General features: G+C 38.3%; 1 protein-coding gene across 1 annotated transcript in view; it reads left to right on the top strand.

Moving 5' to 3' along the window:
- kcnh1a (potassium voltage-gated channel, subfamily H (eag-related), member 1a) overlaps nucleotides 1–16,937 on the top strand; it is a 44,807-nt gene that overhangs the window by 16,080 nt on the left and 11,790 nt on the right. The window contains exons 8-10 of the mRNA XM_059358915.1: nucleotides 6,717–6,874; nucleotides 9,331–9,602; nucleotides 15,915–16,114. Coding sequence (XP_059214898.1) covers nucleotides 6,717–6,874; nucleotides 9,331–9,602; nucleotides 15,915–16,114 — 630 coding nt within the window. The remainder of the gene's footprint in view (nucleotides 1–6,716; nucleotides 6,875–9,330; nucleotides 9,603–15,914; nucleotides 16,115–16,937) is intronic.

Below are 16,937 nucleotides of genomic sequence, written 5' to 3'. Positions count from 1 at the left end.
CAATGACAAAAATAGATTTCTCATAATGCTAACCAATTGGAAAAGTTTTATTTTTAGCTCAGCTTTTTGCCACTAAGTTGGGAAAGAGTTAAAAATGCTAGAGGTGATTGACAGGTTATTAAGTTTCCACGCAGGCACTCAACCAGATTTAATAATGACATGACAGTGACAATCAGACTCTGTTTGCTGGTTGTTGTTGTTCTGTATAGTGACAGTCAAAAAAAAAAACGAGGTTGGAAGGAGCAACATAATAATATGCTTGTTTGTGAATTCATAAATGTTCAACCATAATGAGAAGTGTTTGCTGGAGAGCTATCACAGGATCTTGAGATAATTGGCACATTTTAATTGGGGAAGGCGCGTTACATTATTAAACTGAGGCGCTCTTCGGCACTCTGCTGTGTCACTGATGCCCAAAAACCATTAACACCTAATGACAGCTGACAAAAGGCCCCAGATCATGTGCTGTGATTAAAACTGAGGCATGTTGTGTTACCAGACGGGCACTTTTAACTGGATAAATGACCGTTTTACCATGGACGTATATATTTGAATAAATTGACAGTATGTTGGTGTTTGAACGTTTACAGAATCTCAGTTTTCTTGTACAAAGTGGAAGACACAGGCTGTTTATTTTTCATTTAGATGCCATAACATTGCCCACACTTTACATGTTTACAGGGTGTTTACATGTTAAAATATTGCATGTGTTGCAGATGTAATCTATCAGCTGATATGCTGTTATATCTCTAGCTGCATCTCATTAAAATTTATTTTATGGTGCAACCACAGCTTGTGAATCAGGTCCAAAAATGTCCCCACACACACACACACACACACACACATTGATTAAATGGAGCCTCAGGGTCTCGTACTTGCCGGTTCTCATTGTAATAATTCATCATTGTGTGTGTTTGTGTGTGCGTATATGTCCCGTGTCTCATGATGTGTGTGTGTGTTATTGTGACTGTGTAAAATGCTGTGAAAGCATTAAGCGGCGTGGTGCGTCACACAGCCAGCAGCACAGTGTATGTCGGCTCTCAGGGGCTCTGTGGTGGCAAACACACACAGTACAAGCTGATATGAAATGCTGTGCTTTAAAAAAAAAGAAAAGAAAAAAGGAGGCTTGTTGGAGGGCCGCAAGCACCGAGTTTGTTTTTGCAGGTCCAGCATTTTGGTCCCTTTCTAGTCTTTCAACGCTTCAGCATCCTAAATGCTGACAACTCGAAGGGGCCGGAGCCGGACAGAAAAACAACAAGCTTTTGTGATTCAAAAGATAAGGCCGGTGTTATTTGATCTTTTTAGTTTATTCAAGAAAAACAAAACAAAAAGGATGATTTTTCATTACAAGTATTGTCTATATAGCTTGTGTTTGTTGCTACTGATGCTTTTGGGAAACTTCATTATAATAGCAGGTTCTGTCTGAAATTAGAAAAGTAGTTGATTAATTAGCGAGAATTAAGATAATTAATTAATTGTTTGTAATTAAGTATAAAAAGCCTCACAGGTGTGAATGTTCGCTGGTGTCTTGTTTGATAGTAAACTGAATATTTTTGCGTTTTGGATAGTTGGTTGAACAAATCAAACAATCTGAGATGTCAGTTGAAGCTCAGGGAAATTATTTTTATTATAATTCTGTTAAGCAAATCATATATTGATCTGAAGGTGCCCAGTGGAGTTTTCTTGTAGACAAGAAAAGTTTTATTTAGAGTCAATGTTACTCACCAAAACACATTGTGTGTGTCCTGGAGGTGAATTCATTTCCTTCCCCATAAAATATTTGCAAGTTGATTTTCTTAACTGTTTGAAACCTGCATTGTTTACATCCTGCTAGTAGTGTCTCTTCTCCTGCCTTTGTCGGTGCATTACTGCATATCTTGGCGTGCACATTGGTTGAATAGTATGACATTTTTGCCACTCATATAAAGACACACATACAGAGCACACAAAGACCAACAGCCCAGCAGAGAGGAGGCACAGGCAGTTGATTAGCAACCCCTGTGTTCTGTGATGTAAATTTACTGTTTTTGAGTCTTGTGACTTTTAAAAAAGGGCATATCTGGCTGTAGTTTCCTATGGTGTGGCAATATAAAGTGTTCAAAAACTGGGAGGGTGCCAACAGCTTATCAACTGTAGGTATCATACTGACAGTAGATAAGTACTTCATACAACCCAACTTAAAAAAATATGAACCATTCCAAGTAATTTGTCAAGCCAAAATGCCAAACACCCAGTGGTGGAAGAAGTATTCAGATCCCTTACTTCAGTAAAAGTACTTATACCACACTGTGAAATTACTCCACTACAAGTTAAAGTCCTGCATTCAAAACTACCTAATATTCTTTTTTGATGTATAATTCATAAACAAGTAACTAAAGCTAGCAGCTAAATGTAGTGGAGTTAAAAGTACAATATTTGCTTCTAAAATGTACTGAAGTACAAGTATAAAGTTATGTGGAAATACTCAAGTAAAGCACAAATACCTCAAAATTGCACTTAAGTACAGTACTTGAGTAAATGTACTTAGTTACATTCCACCTCTGCAAATATCTAATGCAGGGGTCGGCAACCTTTACTGATAAAAGAGCCATTGTTGGCCAAAAAAAGAGAAAAAATGTCTGAATGGAGCCACAAACCTTATTTTGAGCCTTACAATGGAGATAAAATGGCCTACTAAACCTAAATTAGCCTACCAACATTACTAATAGGTCATAATTAGCATTTAATAATATGATTTTGTCAGGATGCAGCCAGGATCCAAGTGCAAATGAGAGGCTGTACACCGAAAAAACATCAAAACTAGACTTGAAGTCGGCAAAATGTAGAGTTTGAGGCATTGGGCTGTAGACTTTCTTGAGCTATGATGCACATTTTAGTTCACTAAAATGTCAAAACATTTTTTTAATGTTGTATAGAGGCTACACATTTTTTATAAAGCCAATGATGAATGAAAACTAAAATGTAAAGAAATAACCATTACATTACGTATCATTTTTTTGTCACAGCCACAGGGAGCCACTGCAGATGGCCTTAAGAGCCACATGTGGCTTTGGAGCCGCAGGTTGCTTACCCCTGACCTAATGGTTCTCAAAGATTTCCAAAGGTGAAACAATTTATTGCTTTTCTCAGTTTTATACAAACTGGCCAGCATCGCCTTGTACACTTTAAAGACTTAATGGTAATCAAGTAATATAAAAAAGAATCAGTATTAAAACGGATTGTTAGTTGCAGCTTCTTACCTTTGCTTTTGTTTTTCTGTGGGATTCAAGTGTACATTTAGCCTATAATAAGGTTATGGACACTTTGGCTGTGAACCAACATGACAGATGACCATCCACCTCCAGGATCATCTTCCAGTGTGTCTCTGCAACAACTCAGCGACTCCAATTTGCTCCAAATTGCTTTGAGGCAATCCATGGCAGGGGTAAATGAGAGCGGGTAAACAATCGGCCGTGTTATTAAACCGGGAGCCGAAACATCTTGCTGCTGCTGCTACAGACCTTAACGACTGACATGAATAACTTTGATGGCTGTTTTCCCCAACAGGTTTCCGGATAGGGAGGGCGAGATCATTAATGAGGAGCGGCTGTCAAAGTTGTTCTTAGCAATCTTAAAGCACCGTATGTCACCTCGAGACTGACTGAACCTCATAGTCATTGTGTCGTGTCAGCTTCTAATGACTGATAACCCAAAACAGCAAACAAAAACACTTCATGTTGCTGCAAGAATCAGACAAAGTTCATTTTTAAGCTTTCAATGCATGCTTTGGTCATACTGCACATGCTTCACAAACACTCCACAGATGTTTCTTTTCATTTGAAGCCTTTATTGAATATTGATTTTGTCATGTGTTTATTCATCGCTTACCACTGATCAAGTGTCTTCTCTCTTACTTGTGCTCCGTTTTTTTTTCTTCATCCGTTGTGTTTGCATGCCCCCCTCCTTCTTCTGCCTGTATGCATGCATGCGACGTGATGGGAAGAATTGGAACCACCGAGCTGTCACTCAAGTAGGCTCCAGTTTGATTAGAATATGATTATGAACAGTTTTGTGTTTTATTTCACTTGTAGACACAAACACACACACACACACACACACACACTTGTCGAAACTCTCCATCAGGCTTTAGAAGTAGAAGAAGTAGTCTCACATTTCCTGTGACAGTTATTCCTGCCCCAACATTTCAGCTCTGGTGCTCGATGAAAGTTTGACAGCAGAAGCATCCATGCATGAAATAAATGTCACAGAAAGCAAGTTAAGATTTGTGTTGCTTGTTCCTTTTTTTCCCTTCCTGCTAAAGCTTTTCATTGCCAGGAGATAACATCTATCACATTGTGTTCTACAGTACAATTTGAAAATGAACAACGGCCTCATTAAAGCTTCATGAGAGCTGATTCAGTCCTCACGTCAGCAGTAACAAACATGTCATTTGTGACAAATTGACTGCAGCAACATGACACAGTTAAAATTTCAAAATAAAAGACATTCTGGCATTAAGAATATGCTTTAATAGAGGGTCTTTTGAACATAGTGTGCTGTGTATTATAAGAATCACACATTTCTTTTGACTACCAATAACATTTTCTTTTTTGAGTTCAGTATTAGGCCAACTTCGCCAGAAATGTATGACTTTTTGTTTTATTTTGTAGAACACGTTAGCTCATGAAACATAAAATAGTTCACAAAGTTCTTGCACACCAGAAAGTTTAAAAATCCTTCACACATTTGATTACTTACCTATTTTGTTGTGTAAAATTCATTATATCAACAGAATGAATTTTACACCATAAAGATGTGATGGCTAAAATAAATAATGTGATCAAAGGTATAAAATTAGTTTTTTAAAACATGGATAATATTTTTTTTAAATATATAAGTATTTCAAAATTGTGACACCTTTTTCCACAGCAATTTGATCATAAATTAAACTAAATTTTGTGATCGAAATGTAATTTTTGACCATAGAAATATGACAAAACAATCTCACCACAAGGTCCATCTAGTAGCTGATCAAGCTTACGATGGTGATCATACAATCTTCCTCAGAAGGAGTTTGCTTTGTTGTGAAATTGCAGATATTCCTTATAATTTTCCTAAAAATCTTAAGAAGTTCATTTTCAACTTTCAAGCTAGTATGCACCAAAAGAAAGCTTATCTTAGCATAAATACTGTTAACTTGGGGAAACAAAATAGCACATGATTCCCCATAAAAGCACAAAGATATTTTTTTAATTTCTGTTTGTGTCCAAATTAAACAATTGAATGGTGTTTTATTGTCAAAAATGTCATGCTATTCCTTTAGTAAAATCTCTTATTTGTATTGGGTGATTAATTTGTGTTTGCAGAGTTTGCAGCAGAACTCAGAAACACGACTGCACTGATAATTGAATTCAGTTGAGGCTCATGTCTGTAAAGTGATTTTAGAGAAGCTGAGGTGTCTGGTGGGCAGCTAGATCAGATCAAGTGACAGCGAGCGCTGCAGTAGTACTCGCATTGCAGACCACAGCACATTAGCAAATCAATACCTCTTCCAGCGCGCACACACACACACACACACACACACACACACACACACACACACACACACACACACAAAAAGAATACCAGCGGCAAAGTGATGGGACTGCAATTGTCTGTTTGAGTGGGTGTTTCGATAAAAGCTGAGTAGACATTTAGCTGCAGGTTATGTAACTGCGAGAAGTTGTAAAATTTCATCACATTGCACAGGAATGTATCTAAATTCAACTCAGTATCTGTTAACTCTTTGAATATTGTGTTTCTCCCTCGTCTTGTTTGTATTTTCTGAGTTGTCTTCGCATCACATCTGCCAAGACGGGTTCATACACTTTTTGTATTGATTCTTTAAAATGCTCGAATGGGTTTTTGGTTAAATCTTGCCTGAGCAAACATAGGAGTGCACAGTGCTTATGTAGTATAAAATAATTTATGGGGAGTGCAGATTAAGACCGACTATTCTAATTAACAATTTAGGTTTAGTTTAATATGTAAACATCAACAAACAAATGCTTGATTGTCACGTTTTGTGTACTGTATATTTGATCTCTCGCAGCATTCCTTTATACAAAGACCTATCAAAGTTAATTGTATCTAGTGTGCACTTTATTAATCCCAGTGGGAAACTGCAGCGAGCATTACAGCAGCCAAGTCACTCATTGATCATGAAACAAACCCAACATATGGACGAACAAAGATGTAGATATAAATAGAATGACAATTTTTAACTTGCATCTTTACTGAAACAAAAAACTAGGACTATACAAAAACAATGTATTCCGCAAAACGTTATTCCCACAGTCCAGATACATGAGCATTTAATAAATGTTTTATAACATACTATACTGCTTATTATTGGCACCCATTTGTGGAGTCTTGTGTATAAACAGATAATTAATATCAATAAAGAAAAATATAGCTCTTATTAGAAAATATTTCCTGTTTATATGATAATTATACTTGCTGCCAAATACTGTATACCAATGAAAACCTATATTTACTTTATACTGTATAAAACATAAAACTATGTACTGGATGTTTAGAGTTTATAATTACTGAAAAGGGGGAACTGTTTCTGTTAATTCGAGCAGAACCATGTTGGGTTAACTTTCAACTTTAACTTGAAAGAAAGGAATGATTCTTTTGTCTTGTATAAATCTAATATTTCTTCCCGTCTCTGTCCTCTCTCCATCCTGTTATAGGGGATCAGCAGTCTGTTCAGCTCACTGAAGGTGGTCCGGCTTCTCCGTCTGGGTCGAGTTGCCCGTAAACTAGATCATTACATTGAGTATGGGGCAGCTGTTCTGGTCCTGCTGGTGTGTGTTTTTGGACTGGCTGCCCACTGGCTGGCCTGCATCTGGTAAGTCTGTCACATACATGTCCGTCTGTCCATCCACAGCTGTTTGCTGCTAATCTTACATAATACTGGACCAGTCAGCATTATATGCATTATGCACATTTATGGCTGTATGCTCAAGGACCTCTCATAGTTGCGGTGATTCATAATCATTGAATTACTTGTTTTATTGACGGTTTTATCATGTCATTGACTGCTTATGCCTCAAGCCCGTGTGTTGTGCTGCAGTACCACTCTCTGCCTGAGCTGTAACTCTGCTAAGGTGTAGGCGCTGTTTTACCAAAATAGAAATATCACAAAAACCAAAGAGTGGGACAAAAAACTGAGTTGTGATGAACTCTGTTGTGCGGGACAGGTGTTTATGCATGGTCAGAATTTTTGTAGGCTGTGTTGACCAATCAGAAGCTGTCATTCTGACTGTTAGTTTGGCTGCATCTCAGTTGTAACCTATACAGTCTATGGTTGTAACGCACCATTTTCACAGCGCTGTAAGCAAGCAGAAAAGTGACGAACCTATGCGCAACACAGACAAAATGCATAAACTTTTTGATTAAAAAAAGAAATAAAAAATTAATAACTATTTGAGTCGCCATCCCTATACAGTCATTACAGACTTTCATTTTGAAGGATAAGTCCCTTGCAATCTTGTTTTTAATGGGATCCTTGACACAAACCTACAAAAAGATACAGAACATAAACGAAACAACACAAATACACTCACATACATATACAAAAGCTCTCACAGTTATAGCCATTCCCACACCCACTGACTCCCCCAGAATTCCAAAATACATGCAATAAATCAGCTGCCAAAAAGGGGATAGAAACAGACATGCAATGTTTTAGGTTGCTGTAACTCCATTTGTGAATATAAATTACATAACACATTCTTATAGACTGCTGCCATCACTGTGATTCATCAACAGCAGAGCCAATTAATATAATGAGGCCATTGATTAGACTAATTAATGCATTAATTAGCAGTTATTTTTTGTCAACATGCTTGTTTTCACACATCAGAACTGTATGTTTTCAGTCCCTTAAAGAAAGAAAGAGTTTTAGTGGTTTCAAGAGAATTAGTTTTTCCTCATTAATATGTAAATTTATGGCGCGCAAGACTCTAAAGTATAATCAGATCATCTACTCTACAGGGGGCAAGTGTGGTGGAAGCATTGAGTTTCCATCATGTGTTGATTTATTATGTTTATAAGGACGTCTGAAAACACACACACACAAACACGCACACACACACACACACACACACTCAGATGCCATTATGACAAGTTAATGTCCTGCATACATTTAAAAAACAGGCGAAATGTGTTTGATACTTGATAATAACTACTTTTTCCTTCACAGATTGAATTTTAATGTTGCACGTTACTGCAAACACTTGATCAATCCCTCATAAATCCCTCAAGACATCTTCAAGTAATATATTCATAACTACAACATTACGTCTACGTGGTTTAAACAATGTTAATATGCAAGATTTGTATGTTAATTCTCAAGGTGAAAAAACTGGGAGTTGGAATCTCACGAGAGGCTTGAACCAACAGCATAAACATTGTTTATTGGCCCAGACAATAAAGTCAAGTGTGAATAAATGAAGCTGAAACACCTCAGACTCAGATAGCAATAAAATATCTCCAGTTTTGTTTCTCTCAAGGTTGTTTATGTGGCTGATGGTCACATTGATGAGTGGTGGCAATGAATTGAGAAAAGTTAAATCATCATCAACAAGAGAAATATATCGGAAAATCAAGAACAGAAAATCTAAATCTACACGAAATGATTGATTTTGTTTAGTCTAGCTTTACCTATTTTGCCGCTAAAATAGATTTTGAATGAAACTGTCTGTATATAATATAATATATCTATTGCTGTTATATGAAACCAAAGATCTAAGGAATTTAAGGGGGTGAAAACTCCAAAGTAAGGCTGTTATTTTTTAGCGCCACAAAAACTGACAAAGCCATTTTTAAAGGGTTCCCTTAACCTCTAACCTCAAGATATCTGAATGAAACAAGTGTCCCCTTTAGGAGAACACTGTTGGAATTACATAACTTGTATATGACTGGAAGGCTGAGACTTTTATCCATGTGATGATGTGAGTCCCCGTAGTAGCATTTAATTGCACTGAGAGCATTTTTTGAATCTCGACCTCACTGTATAAAATGAGTTGCTGTGACCTCGAGGATAATCACAGCCTTATGAAACGTTACAACCATAAACTAGGGACCTACAGCATTTATAAGATTGTAAAAAATCATTCTCAGCAGTATCCAGAAATAGCTGAAGATATAGAAATCTGAAGTTTTTGAATTCTAATAACAGCATTCTTTTTCTCTTTTTGTCCTCAAGGTTTTGGTGTCTTGATGTGATATGTTTGATGGATTTTTCACTGTTGTTGTAATCGTAACTGATTTCCTGACTATTTCTGCTTCTCCACACTCCAGGTTCAGCATCGGTGACTACGAGGTTATCGATGAGGAAACCAACATCATTCGGGAAGACAGCTGGCTCTTCATGCTGGCTGAGACGGTGGGCACACCGTACCGCTTCAACGCCAGCGGTTCAGGGAAGTGGGAGGGCGGCCCAAACAAGGACTCTGTTTACATCACTTCGCTGTACTTCACCATGACCAGCCTGACGAGCATCGGCTTCGGCAACATTGCCCCGACGACAGACGGAGAGAAAATCTTTGCAGTGGCCATGATGATGATTGGATGTGAGTGGAGGCGTTTTATCTTTCTTCCAGGGAAGCAGATTCATGATACATGAGAAGTTAAATATGCTCTTTAAAGCCACAATCCACTGAGGTAGGTGAATAAATGAATTATGAATAGAGCCATCCAAGTTAAGAAAATACAACTTTACAGATGATTAGCGGAGCAATATTTCCAACTCTCCTGTAACTCCAGAATAAGCTGCTCAGGTTAAATATACTTCAGTGCCAGACCGATTGACTGCATTTTTTATTGAATTGACAGTGTCCTGTGTTTACTTTCACTTCCTATAACCCATTGTACAGTATATTCCTTTAACAAAACATGAACACTTTGCCATGAAAAACACTTTTTATGGCTCAAAGCACATGTCGTTTTTGGGAACAACTTTATTTTATAAATGTATTTTTTTTTTTTTTAATGTATTTTTTTGGGCTTTTTCATGCCTTTAATGGACAGGATAGTTGAAGAGAGACAGGAAACAGGGGGCAGAGAGAGGGGAATGACATGCAGTAAAGGGCCGTCCGATGCGGGACTCGGACCGCGGCCGTCCGAACCGGGGCCAGCTGCAGCGAGGACTGTAGCCTCTACACATGGGGCGCCTGCGTAACCCACTACGCTACCGACCACCCCATAAATGTAATTTTTTAATTCTCATTTTCACCTGCAGTATTCTACTGTATGAACATTTCATTTTGATATGGGAGATTGATACTGAAACACTGTTCATTGATGACAGGTGCTGAATGCATGCGTGACTTTTCAGGAGGTGAATGTGGTTGCATTTTGATGTGAACATTGTTGATAATGGATGGTGGCATAGTTAATTCCTTATTAAATTTAGAAAAAACAAAACAGATTTATTTATATATATTCATATAAGAAATGATTTCTTGCCCCTGTGGAAGTGTATTTCACAAAGCTGGGATCAGATTTAATTGGCGTTTCTTAACCAGTAAGTAGTGACTCACATATCTCCATCTCTCCAGCGTTATTTTTAGTTGACACGTAAGCTGTTGCAACCATTTGTTGTATCAAAGCAATATGTCAATTTAAAAACTACATCAAGGTAACAAGCTTAATAAGAATACTGTATATGGTTTCTGGCTGCAGTATAAGTCATAAATCCTGCAAAAATGTATATTCAAGTGTTCTTTTTTCTAATAAGTTTGGTTTTAAATGGTTATTTGATGCGGAGGATGTATAACATCATGATTGACAGCTGTGATTGACCTTGATTGTGTCAGGCATGTGGGAGTATGGGCGGGACCTAAATACCATGACTCTCTCAACTGATCATCATCATCGTCCCTTCTTTATTCAGGTTAAGGGAGACTAAACCGAACAGCGTGAAGAAAATAGAAGGAAGCTTGGAGAGCTTTTGTCTGAGTATTCTCAGACAAAAAAGCTTGGCCCCTTAGTTCCAACTGAGCATGGTTTAAACGCAACAGCCTGCCTGAGTATTGTTGTTGACGATGTCTATCTCTTTATGACCACCATCTTCTGATGGTTCCATCCAGCAGGATAATGCACCATGTCACAAAGCTCAAATCATTTCAAAATGTTTTTTTTTGAACACAAGAATGAGTTCACTGCCCTCCAATGGCGTCCACAGTCACCAGATCTCTATCCAACCCATAGACTGTATATAAATAATGGACGTAGTCACAGTGACGTCACCCATTGGTTTGTGGACTGCCCGTTGGTAGCCTCGAGTTCAGCGTTATACTCGTCGCCATCTTGGGTCGCCATCTTGTTTCCGATACGCGGAGCAGACCATATTTGGACTGTGGAGGAGCTAGAGGGATCTGACGACACTGACTACAGCCTCTCTACACCAGCAACCGACTGAGAGAAGGCGCTGCTAATTCACTAGCATTAATTCGAGCATTAACTGGGATGTTAGTTTTGGCTAGCAAAAAACAAAATGTATCTTTCTTACCTCAGAAAACTGAGCAGCGACTCCTTGGAGTGTCTGTTAGTCCAACCAAACGCTGAACAAGACATTTTTACTGAACAAAACGTTCAAATAAACTGTCATTAAGTGAAAATACAGTGTGAAAGGGTCAAAGTTATGAGACCAAATCGGTAAATGTCCTCTTTTCTATCTATATATATAGTTAAGTTATATATAACTTTATTGACACGTTGCCATGGATACGCATTGCTCTGCTTCTCTCCTGGTGACGGCTCGCCTTGTCAGTGACCTGTAGCCACGCCCCAAATCATACGATTCTTTATCTTCTATTTTCTTCTAAATGGGGCCATTATTAGAACTATTGACATCATATTGTCTTGAAGATGATTTTTTACTAGTGATTGAGAACATATTGTTGTCCTGAAATTTTTTCTGAGGTAATAAATCAAGTCAGAAGTTTTCAAATTTTGCACTGAAATGAATGGGCAGAATTCTTTTGCAGCCAAACTTAGCACCCCCTGCTGGAATTTTCGGTGGATTGCAGGCTTAAGGCACTTTCTGGTTGGCCTCCATGCACAGACACGAAGATTGCCGCCTGATCCAACCGAGCACCTTTGGGATGTGGTGGAACAAGATATTTGCACTATGGATGTGCAGCCGACAAATCTGCAGCATCTCTTTGATGATATCATGCCAATCTGGAGCAAAATCTTAGAGGAATGTTTCCAGCACCTTGTTGAATATATGCCACAAAGAATGAAGGCAGTTCTAAAGCAAGGTGTACCTAATAAAGTGCCCAGTGAGTGTATGTGACATTCATACAATGTAACATTTAGAATGCTCCAATGAGTTTCAAGTTGGTTAAAACTATTGCATGTAGCTTTCACCACTTTCAGTTTCAGTCTCATCAACACGGCTGTCAGCTCCACTCAGTCCACTCTAACACAGTGACATATACAGTGCAGCAGGAGCTCTGTTATTCCTGTATTCATTAGACTCATTACCTCAGTCTTCTGTGTGATATCGTGCTGAATTATTGAGATTTTCTGGAGCGTGATGCGTCACTCACACAAGTTTCCACTCTTTCTGAAATGCCTCAGAAAATAAGTTGATACAGTGAATAAGACAGCTTCTCCCTGAAGGCTGGAATTTAGTGGAGCATTTTTAATAATTCTAGTGTTTTTTTGGGCTGTTTTTAAGACTGCAAAAATGTATGTGTTTTGAAATAAGGGTAATAAAACTACCACCAAATACATTATTATCTGACAGTACAAGCAATGTCTATTTATGTAACCTATTGTGGTTTACCAAAACACAGAATCAGCCGGTTTTGCTGTTGAGACAAACAACGACTGGATTACAATTCAGTTAGGAAACCTGCAGCCCCCTCAAAAACAAAACATCTAATCTGCCAGGAAGGAGGCATATTCTCTGAGCCTGCCCTTTTTTCCACATCTCTATATTTTAATCATTTATAAGGTATCTTCTGCTTGTGGGGCTCATAATTCAGCGTACAGCACCGTGCCATTATGTGTGACTGCACGAGGAGAGCAACACCTCGAAGCAATAACTGACCGCCCGATCAATTTTGCACAGTGCTCCCTCTGATCCCTCTGCAATCACTCCTCACCTCCATTGTACTTTTTTTCAGCCACAATCTCAACCCTCAACGAGAGCATGATTCCCCCCCAACCCCCCCACCCCTTCCTCTCCATTTCGGGTTTATGAATACACTCTCGGGGGGGAAGTGGCAAAACTCATCTGCAGACTTGTCTGTGTCAAAAAATTTTCATTGTGAGATACAAATCTAAATATCTAAAAAACCAGACAGCCTCAGGAGGATTCAGTTGTAGATGCAATCTACTGTAGTCCATGGCTGTTCTCTATGAAATATGGATGCTCTGATACTGTTCTATTTTTACCACCAGCACTGGATCGGAGCTGGCAGTAGAAGATCACAGTGTGACGAGGGATTGGGGGGGGGTGGCACGGGTAAGGGGTGCACTGTACATATGTCCTGTTTCTATAGCAACTGTTGGCCTAGGGGGTTGAATTTCTGACAACTGTCTTTTAACTACCCTCAAAAAAAAAACAGCTGTTGGCCGAGCAACGCTGCAGCGAAGTTGTGTACGTCAGCAAGTAAAGAGCGATGTTGGGGACGAGATGAAGCACCACTCCACAGGGAACGGTTGGGTTTCCTTTGTTGCAGCATTTTCTGCTTATCAGAGAAGTGAGCGTTGCCATCTGCACTAAAGCTTGAGGTAGCAGTCATCCCAAAAACTTTGGCAACTTCAAAAGGAGATGATTGTCTTATTATCTTGGATTTAACTGCTTCAGACTGTAATGTATCTGTGCTTATTGTGATGCCTGAAAAAAGGTGTAAACACAAAGAGCCTGATGATAAAGAATATCATACCGTGCTGCAATGCTCGATAAAATGGCTGTACAAGCGAGCGATGGTGATGAAAGGATGAAAGTTGTGGTTATTCTCGCCCCTGGAGGAGTTTTGAGAGCTTTTTAATTAGTATTATTCCCTGTGCAGTTTTTCAACACTTTGATTGTGCGCTGTGAAATAAACAAACACACACAAACAAACGCATGCACAGGTTACTGTCATCATCTGAGGATAATTGAAATGTGTGGCTGGCATGTTTCCTCTCCGTCCCTTCTAGCAGGGCTAATTAGGGCTCCACTGCCAAGAGAACACTACACTACACACACACACACACACACACACACACACGGAGCAGCAGACATCTGATAGCTTTGATCCACGCACACGCCAGCTGTTGCACCAGTTCAACCACCCAACCACCTCAGAGATGCACTGCTGTACTCCATCTTTAATTCTTCTATCACAAGACAAGTTAAAAGGTATCCTTATTTAGCACCATGTAGCTGCATGGGGATGGATGCTTACACACACACACACACACACACACACACACACACACACACACACACACTCCTTATGAAGCTTTACTTTTAGATTTTTACCTTTTATTTGAAACATTTGGGCCTTTTATTTGGAGGCAATGTTGAGTAGTAATAGTTAATTTCCCACGTGATTAAAATGCTCATCACAAACAATACAGTGCCTTGCAAAAGTATTCATACCCCTTGGATGTTTCACTCTGTAGTTGCTTTAACACATGAAATCATGGTCTATATAATTTGGCCTTTTTAAAAAGAATTTGCAAAAAAAAACCTCTTTAATATCAAAGTGAAAAAAAGTGACTTCTACTGTTCAATGATCTTTTCTCTGAGTTACTAGAAGTGTTCTTTTGTCTGCATGGTACAATTGTAGCAGGAATAGTGGTGAACCAGAGACTGGACCTCCCAGACACATGTTTTTTTTATATTACGATCACTTGACACACATCAACTGTACTCAAGTGATCTCCATTTCACTAACTGAGACACTGCTGCATCAACTAGCTGGAACTTTGTTGAATTAGTTCAGTTACTTTAAAGGGTATGAATACTTATACAATCATTTATTTTAACTGGTATATATATATATAGAATAAATGTATACTATTTTGTAAAAATCTGTTTTCACTTCGATATTAAAGAGGGTTTTTTTGCAAATTCTTTTTAAAAAGGCCAAATTATATCGACCATGATTTCATGTGTAAAAGCAACAAAATGGTGAAACATCCAAGGGGTATGAATACTTTTGCAAGCCACTGCATGTCATGTGATGTGACATAAGGCTGCAAGTTTTGTAAAGTTTTGGAGATTTTTATGTTCTTATGAAGCCAGATTTGGAGATTTATTTTGTCTTGTCAAAACCCATTATGGAGATTTTTATATCCTCGTAAACCAGGCTGTGGAGACTTGAGATGTCTGTGTACTTGTAAACTAGGTATTTGAGATTTTTATCTCATTGTAAACCATGTTCTGGACACATGTCCTTGTGAGTCAAGTTTAGGAGACTTTTGTCCCTGTAAGATTTGTGTGTCTTCATTAACTAGGCATTTGAGATGATTTTTTTCTTAAAAAGACAGTTTTGGAGGATTTATGATGTTTACATTTGAGATGTGTCTTCAATTTTAAACCCTGATTTGGAAATTTTCATATCCAACCCTAAAATGTACTGCAGTATTATATGATGAGGGGTTTGTAAGCTTCTTCCTTCAAGCTTTCAAATCTTTAAAAATCCACAGAATTATTTGAGAAACAAACACAAAAAAAACACAGGATCTACCTTTAGTGTTGTTGAGCCAAACTCTAAATCCAAACAAATTTCAATACCAATTTACCAATCTTCTAGTTTATTCAAGCAGCTTGATTATATCTATATCTATAATATATATATATATATATATATATATATGTTGTATCAAAATAAAACATTAAAATATTTTATCTTTCCTCCTCTGTATTTCCGCAGCACTTCTTTACGCCACCATCTTTGGTAACGTGACAACAATCTTCCAGCAGATGTACGCCAACACAAATCGTTACCATGAGATGATTAACAGCGTCCGGGACTTCCTCAAGCTCTACCAGGTGCCCAAGGGCTTAAGTGAAAGAGTTATGGATTACATTGCCTCCACCTGGTCCATGTCTCGGGGAATAGACACCGAAAAGGTTCGTCACACTGCATTACCTTTAATGGCTCTCCAATAGTGTGATTACTGCTAGTTTCCAATATATACAGTATATATATATATATGTGTGTTTTTTGCAAGGTTGTTATAAATTGAATGAGCATAATTTGCAGTTTATAAAAAATATATAAACAGAACGATATATTGTATATTATGCATAGTTTTTCTCCAGTGACGCTCCCTGAACATCACTATATGTACAAGTTTTGTAAAATCTGTCAGTTTATTCTGTGGGGAAATTTAGCAACCTAATATGAGAAGCAGTCAGTGGTATGGCGTTTATGGCACAGTTACCACCAGCCATCCTGCTGAATTCAGATGATGCTGAAATGATTTGAGTGTGTGGAAATTAAACATTTAAAGCTGGCAGCAGATAGATTGAACCGGTGCTGCTCTGATTGATTCCAAGCCAGCGAGCATCCATATCGCTGCGTCCCATTTAAATCCTCCTGTCCAAAATCCAATCATGGAAAAAAATTGTATTATTTCACCTCAAATTGGAAACATAATTTCAAATACGTTAGGGATTTTGTCACTTTGAAATCTGTGGCAAAATCAAATGTGTGATACTTATTGTGTCCTCTTTATGCTTGCACTGCATCTATGTATTATTTATTTGTCTGGCTTCAGGCCACACTAAAGGGTCTAAAAATGGCATATAATCCCTCTTTGCTTGACATTCATCTTCAAAGAGATTTGTTTTAAAGGCAGAGCCCTGCGACGGCCTGGCATCCTGTTGATTAGGTGTACTAAAACAACATGCTGCCACTCAGTGACACACAGCAGAGAGGCGGCTGGGGCTT

The sequence above is a fragment of the Centropristis striata genome, chromosome 20 (genome assembly GCF_030273125.1).
Source record: "Centropristis striata isolate RG_2023a ecotype Rhode Island chromosome 20, C.striata_1.0, whole genome shotgun sequence".
NCBI classification, from domain to species: domain Eukaryota; kingdom Metazoa; phylum Chordata; class Actinopteri; order Perciformes; family Serranidae; genus Centropristis; species Centropristis striata.
The sequence above is the reverse complement of the archived record's forward strand: the minus strand, read 5'-3'. Positions and strand labels throughout refer to the sequence as shown.